The 14,117-nt window shown below is 39.2% G+C and overlaps 1 protein-coding gene across 1 annotated transcript in view; it reads left to right on the top strand.

Moving 5' to 3' along the window:
• Positions 1–14,117, top strand: part of IARS2 (isoleucyl-tRNA synthetase 2, mitochondrial) — a 44,018-nt gene that overhangs the window by 28,404 nt on the left and 1,497 nt on the right. Inside the window, exons 13-22 of the mRNA XM_086342733.1 lie at positions 500–602; positions 1,222–1,315; positions 3,054–3,162; positions 4,112–4,214; positions 5,098–5,223; positions 5,831–5,962; positions 6,764–6,870; positions 8,028–8,173; positions 9,660–9,850; positions 13,844–13,988. Of these exons, the coding sequence (XP_086198859.1) occupies positions 500–602; positions 1,222–1,315; positions 3,054–3,162; positions 4,112–4,214; positions 5,098–5,223; positions 5,831–5,962; positions 6,764–6,870; positions 8,028–8,173; positions 9,660–9,850; positions 13,844–13,988 (1,256 nt within the window). The remainder of the gene's footprint in view (positions 1–499; positions 603–1,221; positions 1,316–3,053; positions 3,163–4,111; positions 4,215–5,097; positions 5,224–5,830; positions 5,963–6,763; positions 6,871–8,027; positions 8,174–9,659; positions 9,851–13,843; positions 13,989–14,117) is intronic.

Genomic DNA, 14,117 nt, shown 5'->3' with positions numbered 1-14,117 from the left:
TAGGGGAAAAGTCAGACCATTGCACCAGTCTGGTAGGAGGCAGAGAGGTTGGACTAATAATAGTATCTGAACAAAGAACAAATTTGAGTACCATTTTAAGGTGGAACTGAGAGAATGTATTGGCTTAATTTGAGCAGAAATTGGAGGAGGTAGATAATTAAGAGGTTTTGAATATAGGTACTTGGATAGAAAATAGAAACAGGGCAATTAGTAACCAAAAAAGAGGTATCAGGAGATATCCTTATTTAAAAAAAACACAACTTTTTTTCCTTTTTCTTTTAAGGTCTACTTATGACCAATGACAGTAGCAACAAAGTAATCAAATAATTGAAGATAATATGACTAAAGTTTGGGGGAAAGATAGGAAAAAATGTCCTGCATATTGGGAAAAATACCCTGCAGATGGGGGGAAAAAAATCACCACTTTGTAATTTTTTAAATGTTTGCTATTAACCACGGTAACTAATTGAACAGTTTTGCTTTGTCCACCTGAACATAGCCAAACCATCGAGCACATTATTCAACTAGTGGAAAAGCATGGCAGTGATATCTGGTGGACTCTTCCCCCGGAGCAACTTCTTCCGAAAGAAGTCTTATCTCAGGTACGTTTCCATTGGACTTAAACAGCCTTTGTGTGTATTGCATGATTTAATGACAACCCGAGAGGTTCCTGAGAGTTAAAAAGTAGTGATGCTATCATGTCAAGTTCATGAATTTAGTCATCATAAACTAGGAGCCAGAGCAGTTTGAGAGTAGACAGTTTGATTTCAGGAGAGAAGCTGGGTGTTTGTGCAGCAGCAGAGGCTGAGTGGGGGGGGCGGTTTGCTGTCTCCCCGGGGGCCAGGATTGACTGCAACTGCTCTGTTGGCTGAGTAGAGACACGTGTGATGTGGGAAAATAGTGCCTAACACTGGTGCATCAGGGCCTTCATAGGACATGAGTTCAATGGCATCGTACATGGAGAAGTCCAAACTGGAAGATAATTGCAAGAAAATGAACACAATTTACATTTACATTAATACATGTGTAGGTGGCCACAGTCACTTGTACATGTAGATGAAGTAGTGAAGTAGTTGTCCCTAACGGCAAAATACTTAAGAAATGTCAGTGTAAAATGTGAATTTAATGGTTGTATTTCATTTTCTTAAGACTTTTTTTGGATATTAATTGTAAGTATCATGGTCTTTGTGTAATTAAAATGTTTTTACGTTGTCTTATTAGGTCGGTGGTCCCGATGCGTTGGAGTACGTGCCAGGTCAGGATATTTTGGACATCTGGTTTGATAGTGGAACTTCATGGTCTAATGTTCTCCCAGGTAATCTAAAACAAGAGGTCTATTGCCTGTCAGGCAGTTTTGAAAATTAATGCTATCAGAAGAAATCTCTAATCAAGAACTTTTTTTTTTTGCTTTTTTTGGAAGTATATCTCCTACTATAGTATAATTTTAAACCTAAAAGAGCCACTGGCAATCATTTAATCCAGTGTCTTCTATGAAATTTTATATAGACCCATAATACATAAGATAAATAAAGGTGGGAATTTTCTTCTTCCTCCCAATCAGCTCATTCTCTTTGACCTCCTTGGCAGCCCCAAGGTACTGAGTTCTGTAAAACCAAGTGTGGAAATCATTGAAATAGCCTGACTGCATCTCATTTTTCAGAAAAGGACATGAGATTGAATTAGAATCACATTAGTTGGTGGTCACACAGGTTAGTGTCAGAGTAGAACTCGGGCACCCTGCTTTTCCGTTCTTATTCTTTGGTACTCCATTACCTTCTCACAGCTTTCTCCCCTCTTGCCACAGACAACTGACTGGTTTCTCCTTGCTCATGGTTAGGGTGAGCTTTTGACTCCATGGATAAAGAGGAAGGAGAGATTAGGCAGGGATCAGAAGGGAGTAGTAGCAGGCGCACAAAGGGTGCGTTTAGATGTGAGCAGATGCCTTCAAGGATACTAAGCGAAAAGGGAGAGGTAAAGTGTCCTCACTGAGAGCTTACGGACAGGTACCGGGAGGTTACAGGGATGAGGCGGTTTCCTTTCTGGAGCAAAGGAATATGGAAAAACGCCTTGCATGCTCCGCTCACCATTGTTGAAGGGATTGACCAAAATCGTGGTAGGTTTTACTTGGGGTATCCTTCTGGTAGTAGGCCTCGTTATTGAGAGGACATTAGCATGATTCCTAGCAGGTAAATGTGTTCCACTGTTTGGGCCTTTCTTTCCGCCTAGGAAATTTGAGAAGTAAAATACGCATAAATTCATGTTCACTCTGTTTTATAGCTAAAGTGTACATAAAAATTCATAATCAAATATAAGTTAATGTATAGTATGATTTTTATGTAGTAATGTTCAGTTGTAGTAATGTTTAATAGCAACAATATTAAATAGTTTCTAATATTGTACTCAAGAGAAAATATTGCCAGTTTAGGCACTTTGTTTTCCTAAATTATATTGAAAATGTAAGCAGATAACACTCCATAAGGTTGGTAGGTAGGTTAAGTAGTGTTATAAACAGGAAAAAGAGTTACCTCCTACTGTGTTTAGAGTAACATCCTGCATTTCAAAATTGCATATGCCATATATGAAATAGTGCTTTTGAAGTATTTTTCAAAGTTCATTAGCTGCTTCAGCCTTGATGCGATAATGTTGATTGTAAAAACTCCCCTCTAGAGTTACTCTGAGAATTAAATGACAACAATAAGGTTATTAGATACTCAGCAAATAACTACTGAATTAATAAAAATAGTAGTTTATTTTCACTAAAGATTTAACTGGTAATACTGATAATTGACAGTCATTATGAATTAGTTTCTAATTTAGATAATATTTTAGCTGTCTGTTGTTTGGAAGATCATACTGCAAAGTTTATTTATCTTGGTTAATAAATTGACAGTAAAGGTAACAGCTGAGGTGAATGTAGTGTGGCCATTGGGTGGAGGATGACACAAGAAATAGGCAACATGATTACTTTTAATATTTTAATAAGTATTCATTTCCATTTTTTAACTTTAATTGACTTAGATTTCTGTGTTTTTTTTCCCATATTTATTTTGGAGGTACTGACCAAAGAGCAGATTTGTATTTGGAAGGAAAAGACCAGCTTGGGGGGTGGTTTCAGTCTTCCTTATTAACAAGTGTGGCAGCAAGGAATAAGTCGCCTTTTAAGTAAGTATTACACCTGGGCTGAACGAGTGAGCATACCTTGAGTATTTCTGCTGAGTACTTGCCAGTGTGAAATAATATGTATGTGATAAAACACTGCCCTTAATTAGTTTACAGGCTTCAATCTCATGAGAGAAATGTTTGAAGTAAAAAAAAAAAATAAGACACAAAGGAGACAGTAATACAGAAAAGTTCTTTCACTCTGATACAGATCCTAAGTCCCAGAAGTAAAACCGGCATTGACTGGCGTAGTAGAGAAACCCACGAGAGCTTGACCTTAAATATGGTAGACACGGATAGATGTAGAGAGGATACTCCAGTTTCACTAGGGACAGTCTTGATCAGATACCTTATATTTGTAATTTCCGCAAGTGGTTAATGAACTGAAACATTTTTTTAGTGAATTTTATTAAATTTGGGGTTCTTATTTCGTTACAGATAATAGCTTTTCCTTATTCAAATATGTGGATTCTACCCAGAACGATTCTTAAATGGCTTAAGATTTTTGCCATCTCAAAATGAAAACTCTTCTGAGTAATCGGCATGTTTATGTTTCTAGTATAACATGCTTTTAAAAGTCAATGGAACAGATATATTTCTCAAATTGCCTTTTTGAACAAAGATAATTTTGTGGTGATAATTTTTTTTAAGACATACTTTTTCTGGTTAGTTTTAATGATCAAAATCGGTACATTATAGATGATCAGAAGACAATTGTTTAGTGAATGTAAGCATAAAAATATTTTCTGTGTATAGAGAGGTTAGTATTTAATAATCAGGATAAATAAGCAGCTTAGAATTATACTTTGAAGAAAAATTTTCATATATATTCTGGCAAGAAAAATTTTTTATATTTGTGTCAAACTAAGACACTGTTTTTAAGCTGTAAGTCATCTTCAAAATGTCCATCATAATTGTGTTTATTAGTATGGTAGCTCATTTGTCTTCTTAGGACAGTGGTTGTTCATGGATTTACCCTTGGAGAAAAGGGAGAAAAGATGTCCAAGTCTCTTGGGAATATCATTGATCCTGATGTTGTCATCAATGGAGGACAAGTAAGTGGTTCCCTAAAAACTCATTTTATTTTTGTTTTAAGGCTCTTAATTTGGCAGCAAGACCCTTAACATAGTTACTTCAATGTAAAAAAAACTCACAAAACTGATTTTTATACTCGTAGCAAATGCTTTACCATGTTTTAAATCTAGACTCTTTAAGTTTTGTGTGACTTTTTTGAAAATGTGAAGGATTGGGATTGTTGTGGCTTTTTTGACTTATTTCAGGTCTGAATCTCCAGTTAGGTTCACGCTATCCCTTTTTTAATGGTCTGAACTTTAAAACTTTATAAACTATGGTTTTACAGTTAAATAGAAACAGTATAAGAAAAAAAATGAGACAGCAACTTTCATTCTTGGACATTATACACTTTAAAGCAACTCATTAAAGAATATCAAATCTGGGGCTGCTGGTAATTTGGTTTATTTTGGAGTTGCTTTCAGAAAAGATACTGCTTATCTGTTCTTTAACCCTGTCGGCTTTTAACTGCCCTCCTAGAGTCCAGTAATCACATCTCTTGGTCAGAGTAGCCTGGGCATACCGAGAGGGAAGCACCGCTCCTGCTCCACCCCGGCCCGTCCCCCATCGCAGGGCATCCAGGGCAGTACTCTGACTGCCCGCCTGCCATAGTAGCTGTTTACAGATACCTCAGGGAAGACACTGCACCAGGCCGCAGGCCATACTCCCCCTTTTCCAGTTGCGTTGTTTTTTTAGATGCAGCCGGATCTCTGAAATTGTTAGCTTATTTCATTACAATACAGGTACATTTTATGATCATGTTGTATTCAAGCATTTCAGAATAGGAGTCTTACCTAAAACATCTGTTCATCAAATTGTCATCAAAAGCTGTTTATTGGTATGTTTTTTTTTCCCCTCAATGAAAAGGATCACAGCAAAGAGCCCCCCTATGGTGCTGACGTGCTTCGCTGGTGGGTTGCCGAGTCCAACGTCTTCACTGAAGTCACAATTAGTCCATCTCTACTGAACGCTGCCAGAGATGACATTAGCAAGGTCGGATCACTCCTCTTTCTGTTCCTTACTATTCCTGAATGAAAGGTTACTGAGTCCTTGTTAAAATAATGAGGTGCGTTTTGTTGGCACTTGCACAACTGAATGAAAATGCGTTCTCCACATGTTGTGAGCTTTAAAAAATAGCGTATGTTAATTTATTTGTTTAGAAATGTAAGTGGTAATGTTAACATTTTTATATACTGTCTTTTTAATATATGTAATTACGCTGATTTTAATATACTTTCTGTGTGCTCAATGACCATTCACATTTATTCCATTTATTTTTACCTGCAAAATATTCTCATCTACACTGATGAACAGACTGGGCCACTGACAGGTGATTTGCCCTAAAATTTTAAAGAAATATAAAGAAAACTCAGTTTTATTTATAAATTACAATGGTTGTTTCTATAACTGGGCTTTTGAAATGAGATGGTGTTTTTTTTTGCACTTTGTCTTATTTAAAAGGAATGATATAAAAATAAAGTATTCCATTAGGAAGGTAACATGAGTTGGATAAAAATTATAGAAAAATAAAACAATTTCAGTAATAATTGAAGGACTCATATTTTTTGACTGCATATTTCTTTTTTCTCAATGTTTCTAGCTTAGGAATACACTCCGCTTTCTTTTGGGAAATGTGGCTGGTTTCAACCCAGAAACAGATTCCATCCCTGTCAACAGCATGTATGTCATAGACCAGTACATGCTACACTTACTGCAGGATTTGGCAAACAAGGTGAGTGAGCATTAATACGCTTTTGGAGGTAGCACAGTTGGGGTGCATGTTGAGTGGAACCAACTTTGTTAGAAACAGTGACTAAAGCACTGAGGAAAGTTATACTTGATCAGTTCCACATGTTCCTAGGTTGACTAGGTATGAAGTCTTAGAATTCTTCTGGTTTCTCAAAAAAGACGAGAGTAGTGCCTGGTGGCAAAAGTAGGCCAGGCTTCTCCTCAGACCACATTTTCCTCTGAAAATCAGCTCCATGTATAAGAAGGAATAAAGTTGAGGTGTACTTTTATTTGTCTGCAGATGTATAGAAATAGCCATCTCAAAAGTACAGCAGTAACTGAAATGACAGTTCTTAATGTGTCTTGTAAAATACTCTGTCATATATAAACACAAGTAATTTGTATTTTCTCAAAAATTGGAATTGCTTGCACTTAAGTCAGAGTTGTACATATAGACTTTTGCCCAGTTTTATTTTTTTTTTGTATAAATGAGGGAACATTGGTAATTTTTACCCTTTGCTGTTTTAGAATAATGCTGTTTCATCACTTAAAACTTGATCTTTTCATTTGATGCCTGTTCTTTTGTAGAGTCCAGGGTAAATTATTCTTTTTTTTTCTGAGGATAGTAGTCTTTCATATCCAGAAATAACCTTTCAAAGATCCTTAAATGCTCTCGCATTTTTCCTGTTTTGTGTTTGTCTGCCTTTGAAACGTATTTTTGAAAAGGAACATGTTCTGCTCATGACGACTTGCATTTTTATTTGCTTATCCCAGCTTCCAAATTTATTTTGGTTTTGTTCCCTAGATTAATGATTCATATAAGCAGTATGACTTTGGAAAGGTTGTTCGGCTGTTACAAGCATTTTATACCAGGGAACTCTCCAATTTTTATTTCAGCATAATCAAAGACAGGTATGTATGACTGAACATTCAAATGCTTAACAAACAGTGCTTGACTGTCTACTCTGCTCGGCAAATGTTGGAAAGCAGAGGCCAGCAGTGGGGGGCCTGGGCCATTATTAAGAAGTTGGATTCTTGAGTCAAGTCTGATTGGGCAGTTTCACCCTGCTACTTGCTAGTTTGATGAGCTGAGGCAATTTATCCTGTAATCTCAGTTTCTTTATTCATAAAATGGTGATGATAATACCTATCTCAGAAAGTGGAAATGAAAAGATACAATATGAGTAGCATACTCAATGCTGTGTTTGACAAAGCAAGTCCTCAATAAGTAGTAGCTGTGACTGTGAGGGCATGAACACAGTGCTTGTTTTCAGGAGTTTGCTGGCCTTTAGGCGGGAGAAGTATTCAGGTAATTATTAATATAATAACATCATATAACATCAATGATGCCCTTTTAGAGGCAGGCTGCATGCTGTCTTCATGTTTTGCTCCTGTAGTAACTCAGCCAGTGTGAAGTGCCTGCCCTACTCATCAGCACCTCAGGGACCTTCTACTGGGATTACAAATCCCAGTCCTTCCCTTGACGTACTGATAGGGTCATAAGTAAGGGTGGGGTGCCTGCATGCTTGCTAAGTCGCTCAGTTGTGTCCTACTCTTTGTGACCCCATGGACTGTAGCCTGCCAGGTTCCTCTGTCCATGGAGACCCTCCAGGCAAGAATACTGGAGTGGGTTGCCATGCCCTCCTCCAGAGGATTGTCTCAACCCAGGGATCAAACCTGGGTGCCCTGCATTGCAGGCAGATTCTTTTACCACCTGAGCCACCAGGGAAGACTGTAGGCCTGGGGACTCGAATCCTAAATACCATCAACTGACATACTCATTTTCCGTTCACTGAGTTGTCTAGATTCTAGCTATTATCGATCTGTAAAACAGAATTGGACATAGCATAGCTCTGAGTTTTTGAGGAGGTGAGCACACCTGGAAGGAGTCAAGTGGAATAGAGGATGTAGTCAGAAGCGCTGTATGATGGAATATTTTATCCTTTAATTAGAAGACAGAGCCATAGGCTTAGGCACCTTCAGAATAAGCTCAGCCTGAGGCCGGTCCCACCTTGGCCGTGATTGTGTATAGCATGTTGTCAACTGCTCAATAAGTTGTTCTTGTCCAGGCTTTATTGTGAAAATGCAGATGATCCCAAACGACGCTCTTGTCAGACTGCATTAGCTGAAATTTTGGATGTAATGGTTCGCTCTTTTGCTCCCATTCTTCCTCACTTGGCTGAAGAGGTATTCCAGCACATACCCTATATTAAAGGTAAGAAATATTGATTTGTTCTCTGAGTGAGAAAGACCCTGGCTGAGGGTGCAGCATCTCCTTTTATCTGCTTCAAGTAAGAGGCACACACTCATCTATTAATACAGTGCCTGCTTTGTGGCACCATGCGTCTCGGTTCAGCAACTGTAGTTTCTGCATCTCATCTGTGTGTAGAGGACTAGGATGAATTTCAGCATATCTTTCAAGCCACTTTAAAATGCTTTCTGAAATATATTAGCAGCTTGGCTATACTGACAAGTCACTTTTTCTTATATACCTTTATAAATGTCAGAAATATATTTTCAGTTCAGTTCAGTCGCTCAGTCATGTCTGACTCTTTGCAACCCCATGAATCGCAGCACGCCAGGCTTCCCTGTCCATCACCAACTCCCGGAGTTCACTCAGACTCACGTCCATCGAGTCAGTGATGCCATCCAGCCATCTCATCCTCTGCCGTCCCCTTCTCCTCCTGCCCCCAATCCCTCCCAGCATCAGAGTCTTTTCCAATGAGTCAACTCTTTGCATGAGGTGGCCAAAGTACTGGAGTTTCAGCTTTAGCATCATTCCCTCCAAAGAACACCCAGGGCTGGTCTCCTTCAGAATGGACTGGTTGGATCTCCTTGCAGTCCAAGGGACTCTCAAGAGTCTTCGTATAGTGCCTGCTAGTGAATAGTTTTCTAATTTTTTTTCTGTCTGATTACATTAAACTTACAGAAAATTAGAAATTTTACAGTGAGGATGTCACTCCTGATCTTATAACCCACAGACATCTACTGTAATATTGGGATATTTCTATTTTAGTTTCTTCTGGGCATCTTCTGAGATCTTACTGTATATCTTGTCCTTTGTTTACATTTCCAAATGTTGATGTAAATATTTGGTAAGCATTTAGGATGCCAACAAAGGTCCATATAGTCAAAGCTATGGTCTTTCCAGTAGTCATGTATGGATGTGAGAGTTGGACCATAAAGAAGTCTGAGTGCTGAAGAATTGATGTTTTTGAACTGTGGTGTTGGAGGAGACTCTTGAGAGTCCTTTGGGTTGCAAGGAGATCAAACCAATCAATCCTAAAGGCAATCAGCCGTGACTGTTCATTGGAAGAACTGATGTTGAAGCTGAAACTCCAATACTTTGGCCACCTGATGTGAAGAGCTGACTCATTGGAAAAGACCCTGATGCTGGGAAAGATTGAAGGCAGTAGGGGAAGGGGACGAGAGAGGATGAGATGGTTGGATGGCATCACCGACTCAGTGGACATGCGTTTGAGCAAGCTCCAGGAGTTGGTGAAGGACAGGAAAGCCTGGCACACTGCCATCTTATGGGGTTGCAAAGAGTCAAACATGACGTAGCAACTGAACAACAACCATATTAATTATTACCCACAAATAACAATCCTTATTTCCCATGAATACTAAAAGTGTGATGGTTTGAGTTTTATATACAGTTTAAAAATATATATAAATTGGTTTAACTTTTTTTTTTTAAGAACCCAAGAGTGTTTTTCGTACTGGGTGGATTAAAACCAGTTCTATCTGGAAGAAACCTGGACTGGAAGAAGCCATAGAAAGCGCGTGTGCAATGAGAGATTCATTTCTTGGAAGCATTCCTGGCAAAAATGCAGCTGAGTATGAGGTGATCATTGTGATCGAGCCTGGGCTGCTTTTTGAGATCATGGAGGTGAGTCACAGTTTGTTCCTTTTGAAATGGGGTTCATATCAAAGTGCTCCATGTAAAATCTGGTTTCAGAAGATGTCGATGTAAATCAGTTCAGTTCAGTCGCTCAGTTGTGTCCAACTCTTTGCGACCCCGTGAATTGCAGCACGCCAGGCCTCCCTGTCCATCACCAACTCCCGGAGTTTACCCAAACTCATGTCCATAGAGTTGGTGATGCCATCCAGCCATCTCATCCTCTGTCGTCCCCTTCTCCTCGTGCCCCAAATCCCTCCCAGCATCAGGGTCTTTTCCAATGAGTCAACTCTTCACATGAGGTGGCCAAAGTATTGGAGTTTCAACTTCAGCATCAGTCCTTCCAGTGAACACCCAGGACTGATCTCCTTTAGGATGGACTGGTTGGATCTCCTTGCAGTCCAAGGGACTCTCAAGAGTCTTCTCCAACACCACAGCTCAGAAGCATCAATTCTTTGGTGCTCAGCTTTTTCACAGTCCAACTCTCACATCCATACATGACTACTGGAAAAACCATAGCCTTGACTAGATGGACCTTTGTTGGCAAAGTAATGTCTCTGCTTTTGAATATGCTATCTAGGATGGTCATAACTTTCCTTCCAAGAAGTAAGTGTCTTTTAATTTCATGGCTGCAGTCAGCATCTGCAGTGATTTTGGAGCCCAAAAAATAGTCTTGACAGTGTTTCCACTGTTTCCCCATCTATTTCCCATGAAGTGATGGGACCAGATGCCATGATCTTAGTTTTCTGATTGTTGAGCTTTAAGCCAGCTTTTTCACTCCCCTCTTTCATTTTCATCAAGAGGCTTTTTAGTTCCTCTTCACTTTCTGCCATAAGGGTGGTGTCATCTGCATATCTGAGGTTATTGATATTTCTCCCGGGAATCTTGATTCCAGCTTGTGCTTCTTCCAGCCCATCATTTCTAATGATGCACTCTGCATATGAGTTAAATAAGCAGGGTGACAATATACAGCCTTGACGTACTCCTTTTCCTATTTGGAACCAGTCTGTTGTTCCATGTCCAGTTCTAACTGTTGCTTCCTGACCTGCATACAGGTTTCTCAGGAGGCAGGTCAGGTGGTCTGGTATTCGTATCTCTTTCAGAATTTTCCACAGTTTCTTGTGATCCACACAGTCAAAGGCTTTGGCATAGTCAATAAAGCAGAAATAGATGTTTTTCTGGAACTTTCTTGCTTTTTCCATTATCCAGCGGATGTTGGCAATTTGATCTCTGGTTCCTCTGCCTTTTCTAAAACCAGCTTGAACATCTGGAAGTTCACGGTTCTCGTATTGCTGAAGCCTGGCTTGGAGAATTTTGAGCATTACTTTACTAGCGTGTGAGATGAGTGCAATTGTGTGGTAGTTGGAGCATTCTTTGGCATTGCCTTTCTTTGGGATTGGAATGAAAACTGACCTTTTCCAGTCCAGTGGCCACTGCTGAGTTTTCCAAATTTGCTGGCATATTGAGTGCAGCACTTTCACAGCATCATCTTTCAGGATTTGAAATGGCTCAACTGGAATTCCATCACCTCCACTAGCTTTGTTTGTAATGATGCTTTCTAAGGCCCACTTGACTTCACATTCCAGGATGTCTGGCTCTAGGTGAGTGATTACACCATCGTGATTATCTTGGTCCTGAAGATCTTTTTTGTACAGTTCTTCTGTGTATTCTTGCTACCTCTTCTTAATATCTTCTGCTTCTGTTAGGTCCATACCATTTCTGTCCTTTATCGAGCCCATCTTTGCATGAAATGTTCCCTTAGTATCTCTAATTTTCTTGAAGAGATCTCTAGTCTTTCCCATTCTGTTGTTTTCCTCTATTTCCTTGCATTGATAGCTGAGGAAGGCTTTCTTATCTCTCCTTGCTGTTCTTTGGAACTCTGCATTCAAATGGGTATATCTTTCGTTTCTCTTTTGCTTTTCGCTTCTCTTCTTTCACAGCTATTTGTAAGGCCTCCTCAGACAGCCATTTTGCTTTTTTGCATTTCTTTTCCATGGGGATGGTCTTGATAGTACATTAAAAAAAAAAATTTGTAAGTTAGGATTTCTGTCTTGTAATCCTAATATTAATCACTGATTCTTTGTTTCCAACCTCTGTGTGTTTCCTTTTTCTTCTCTTACAAAACATGTACTCTGTTGCTACTTATTTTTTATAGGTTGGGACAGGAAGGTTTAATAAAGTTCTATTTGAAACATGAGCCCTCAGGGCTAGTTAGACAACAGGCAGCACCTGGCAGTAATATCTGAATACACAAAAATTGGGAGTTTTGTGTTAAGGGTCTGGTTTTCTGAGAATTTTATCCATCTGGACAAGACTCAAAAAAATTTTTTTTCATCTTTTACTCATGAGTTCTGAAGAAAATTCATTTGCGCCAGCAAATTTACCATGTGATCTCAAAGCATTCATCTTTTTATTTTCAAAAGGGCCATCAAAAGTTTCCCCTTGAGATCTTAGGGGTTGATTGACCAGATTGACTTAGAGCCTAACATACTGACTCAAGATTTTTTTTTAGTTTTAATGTTTGAGAAGAAAACTTAGTTTTGTGACTTATGTTTTAACATTTGACTGGTATTATAGTCTACTGAAAAATGACCATCTCAGCTGGTTGGAAGTTCAATCTAAATTTTTAATAATGTAATCAGGTTGATTAAGATTCAGGGCTTGAAATAGCTAGTAGGTATAGATGGTTGCTCAGGTAACAAAAGTTTGATAAGATCCTGACGTTTTAAAATTGGTAAGTTGGGAAGCTCATGATTGCCATTTTTTGAGCCAGGAAGCTGAGGCCTGTTGAGGCTGTGACTCAGCTGAGGCTGCCCAGCCTGGCACTGAGCTTTCCTACTGCATTCTCATGTTGCCTTGGAGTCATTAGTTCTGAGTAGTAAGCTGAAAACAGTACACCTTGCTTGGATCATTGATACTTGAAAAAAAAAATTCAGGATTTAAAAAAACATGAGTGTATTTTCCTTAGAAATTATACTAACTGGCTGTCTGATGGAGTCCTGGATCTGTCACTTACTAATGGTGTAAATGCAATCTCTGAATCTCCTATTTTCTCATGAGTTGGTTTTTTTTTTCCCAAGGGATTTTGTATTACTTAGCTCACACACTTACTTTGAAGATCAGAATTAAAATGAAAAATGTACAAAAGTGCTTATCAGATATCCCAATTCAGTGTGCTTCAGAAGAGTTCTGAGCATTATTCAGGCTGCCACCGTTGGTCTGCACCGCTAAAAGCAGATCCTTGTTGAGATAGTATCTTAACCCCTCTCCTGTAGGAAGCATGATACAGGGATAAAGTGTGGGCTTTGACGCTAACAGACCTCGGCTGGAATTGCAGCGCATCACTTACTGTTTGGGAACCTCCCTGAGCAAGTTTCCTCATTTGTAAAATGGGGATTAAAAAAATGCTGTTGCTGTTTTGTGAGTTACAGATAATGGGTGGACATTTAGCATCTAGCAAAGTGAAGTGCCTCGAAGAAGGCGATGGCACCCCACTCCAGTACTCTTGCCTGGAAAATCCCATGGACGGAGGAGCCTGGTGGGCTGCAGTCCATGGGGTCGCTAAGAGTTGGACATGACTGAGCGACTTCACTTTCACTTTTCACTTTCATGCATTGGAGAAGGAAATGGCAACCTACTCCAGTGTTCTTGCCTGGAGAATCCCAGGGACTGGGGAGCCTGGTGGGCTGCCGTCTATGGGGTCACACAGAGTTGGACACGACTGAAGCAACTTAGTAGTAGTAGTAGTAGTAAAGTGAACTGCCTGGCATACAGTTGTATTCTCAATGGATACTATTGATCAGGAGTTTTTAGTTAAAAGCTTTCATACTAGTAAGATTTGATTTATATAATAGTATTAGCTCAGGAGGTGATGGTCCCAAGAGTTCCTCACCAAACATAAGAACTTGCAGTGTCTTTTTATAATTGTTGTGGTAACCTTTGTGGTAACAATTTAGATAGTAACTTTCAAAAACTAATGCCCAGATGCTACAAGCCGAGGAGACTTCCAGTACCTCTCAGTTGAATGAATTAATGATGGCGTCCCAGACAACTTTGCTTTCTCAGGAACCACGAGGAATAAATGAGGATGTGACTGAGCTTAAAGGGACATTTCTAATCAATTTAGAAGGTAAGGAGATGAGAATGATAACAAATACCAGATAACAATGGTATGTGGACAACTGAACAATAATTACAGGTCATCTCCAGCTGAAAGGCAGATACACACTTGGTGAGTGCATCTTTCTATAGAAAGTGA

Source organism: Bos grunniens, chromosome 16 (assembly GCF_055505025.1).
Source record: "Bos grunniens cultivar Pamir isolate PY7600 chromosome 16, Bosgru_T2T1.0, whole genome shotgun sequence".
Classification (NCBI taxonomy): domain Eukaryota; kingdom Metazoa; phylum Chordata; class Mammalia; order Artiodactyla; family Bovidae; genus Bos; species Bos grunniens.
This window is presented reverse-complemented; position numbering and strand designations above follow the sequence as displayed.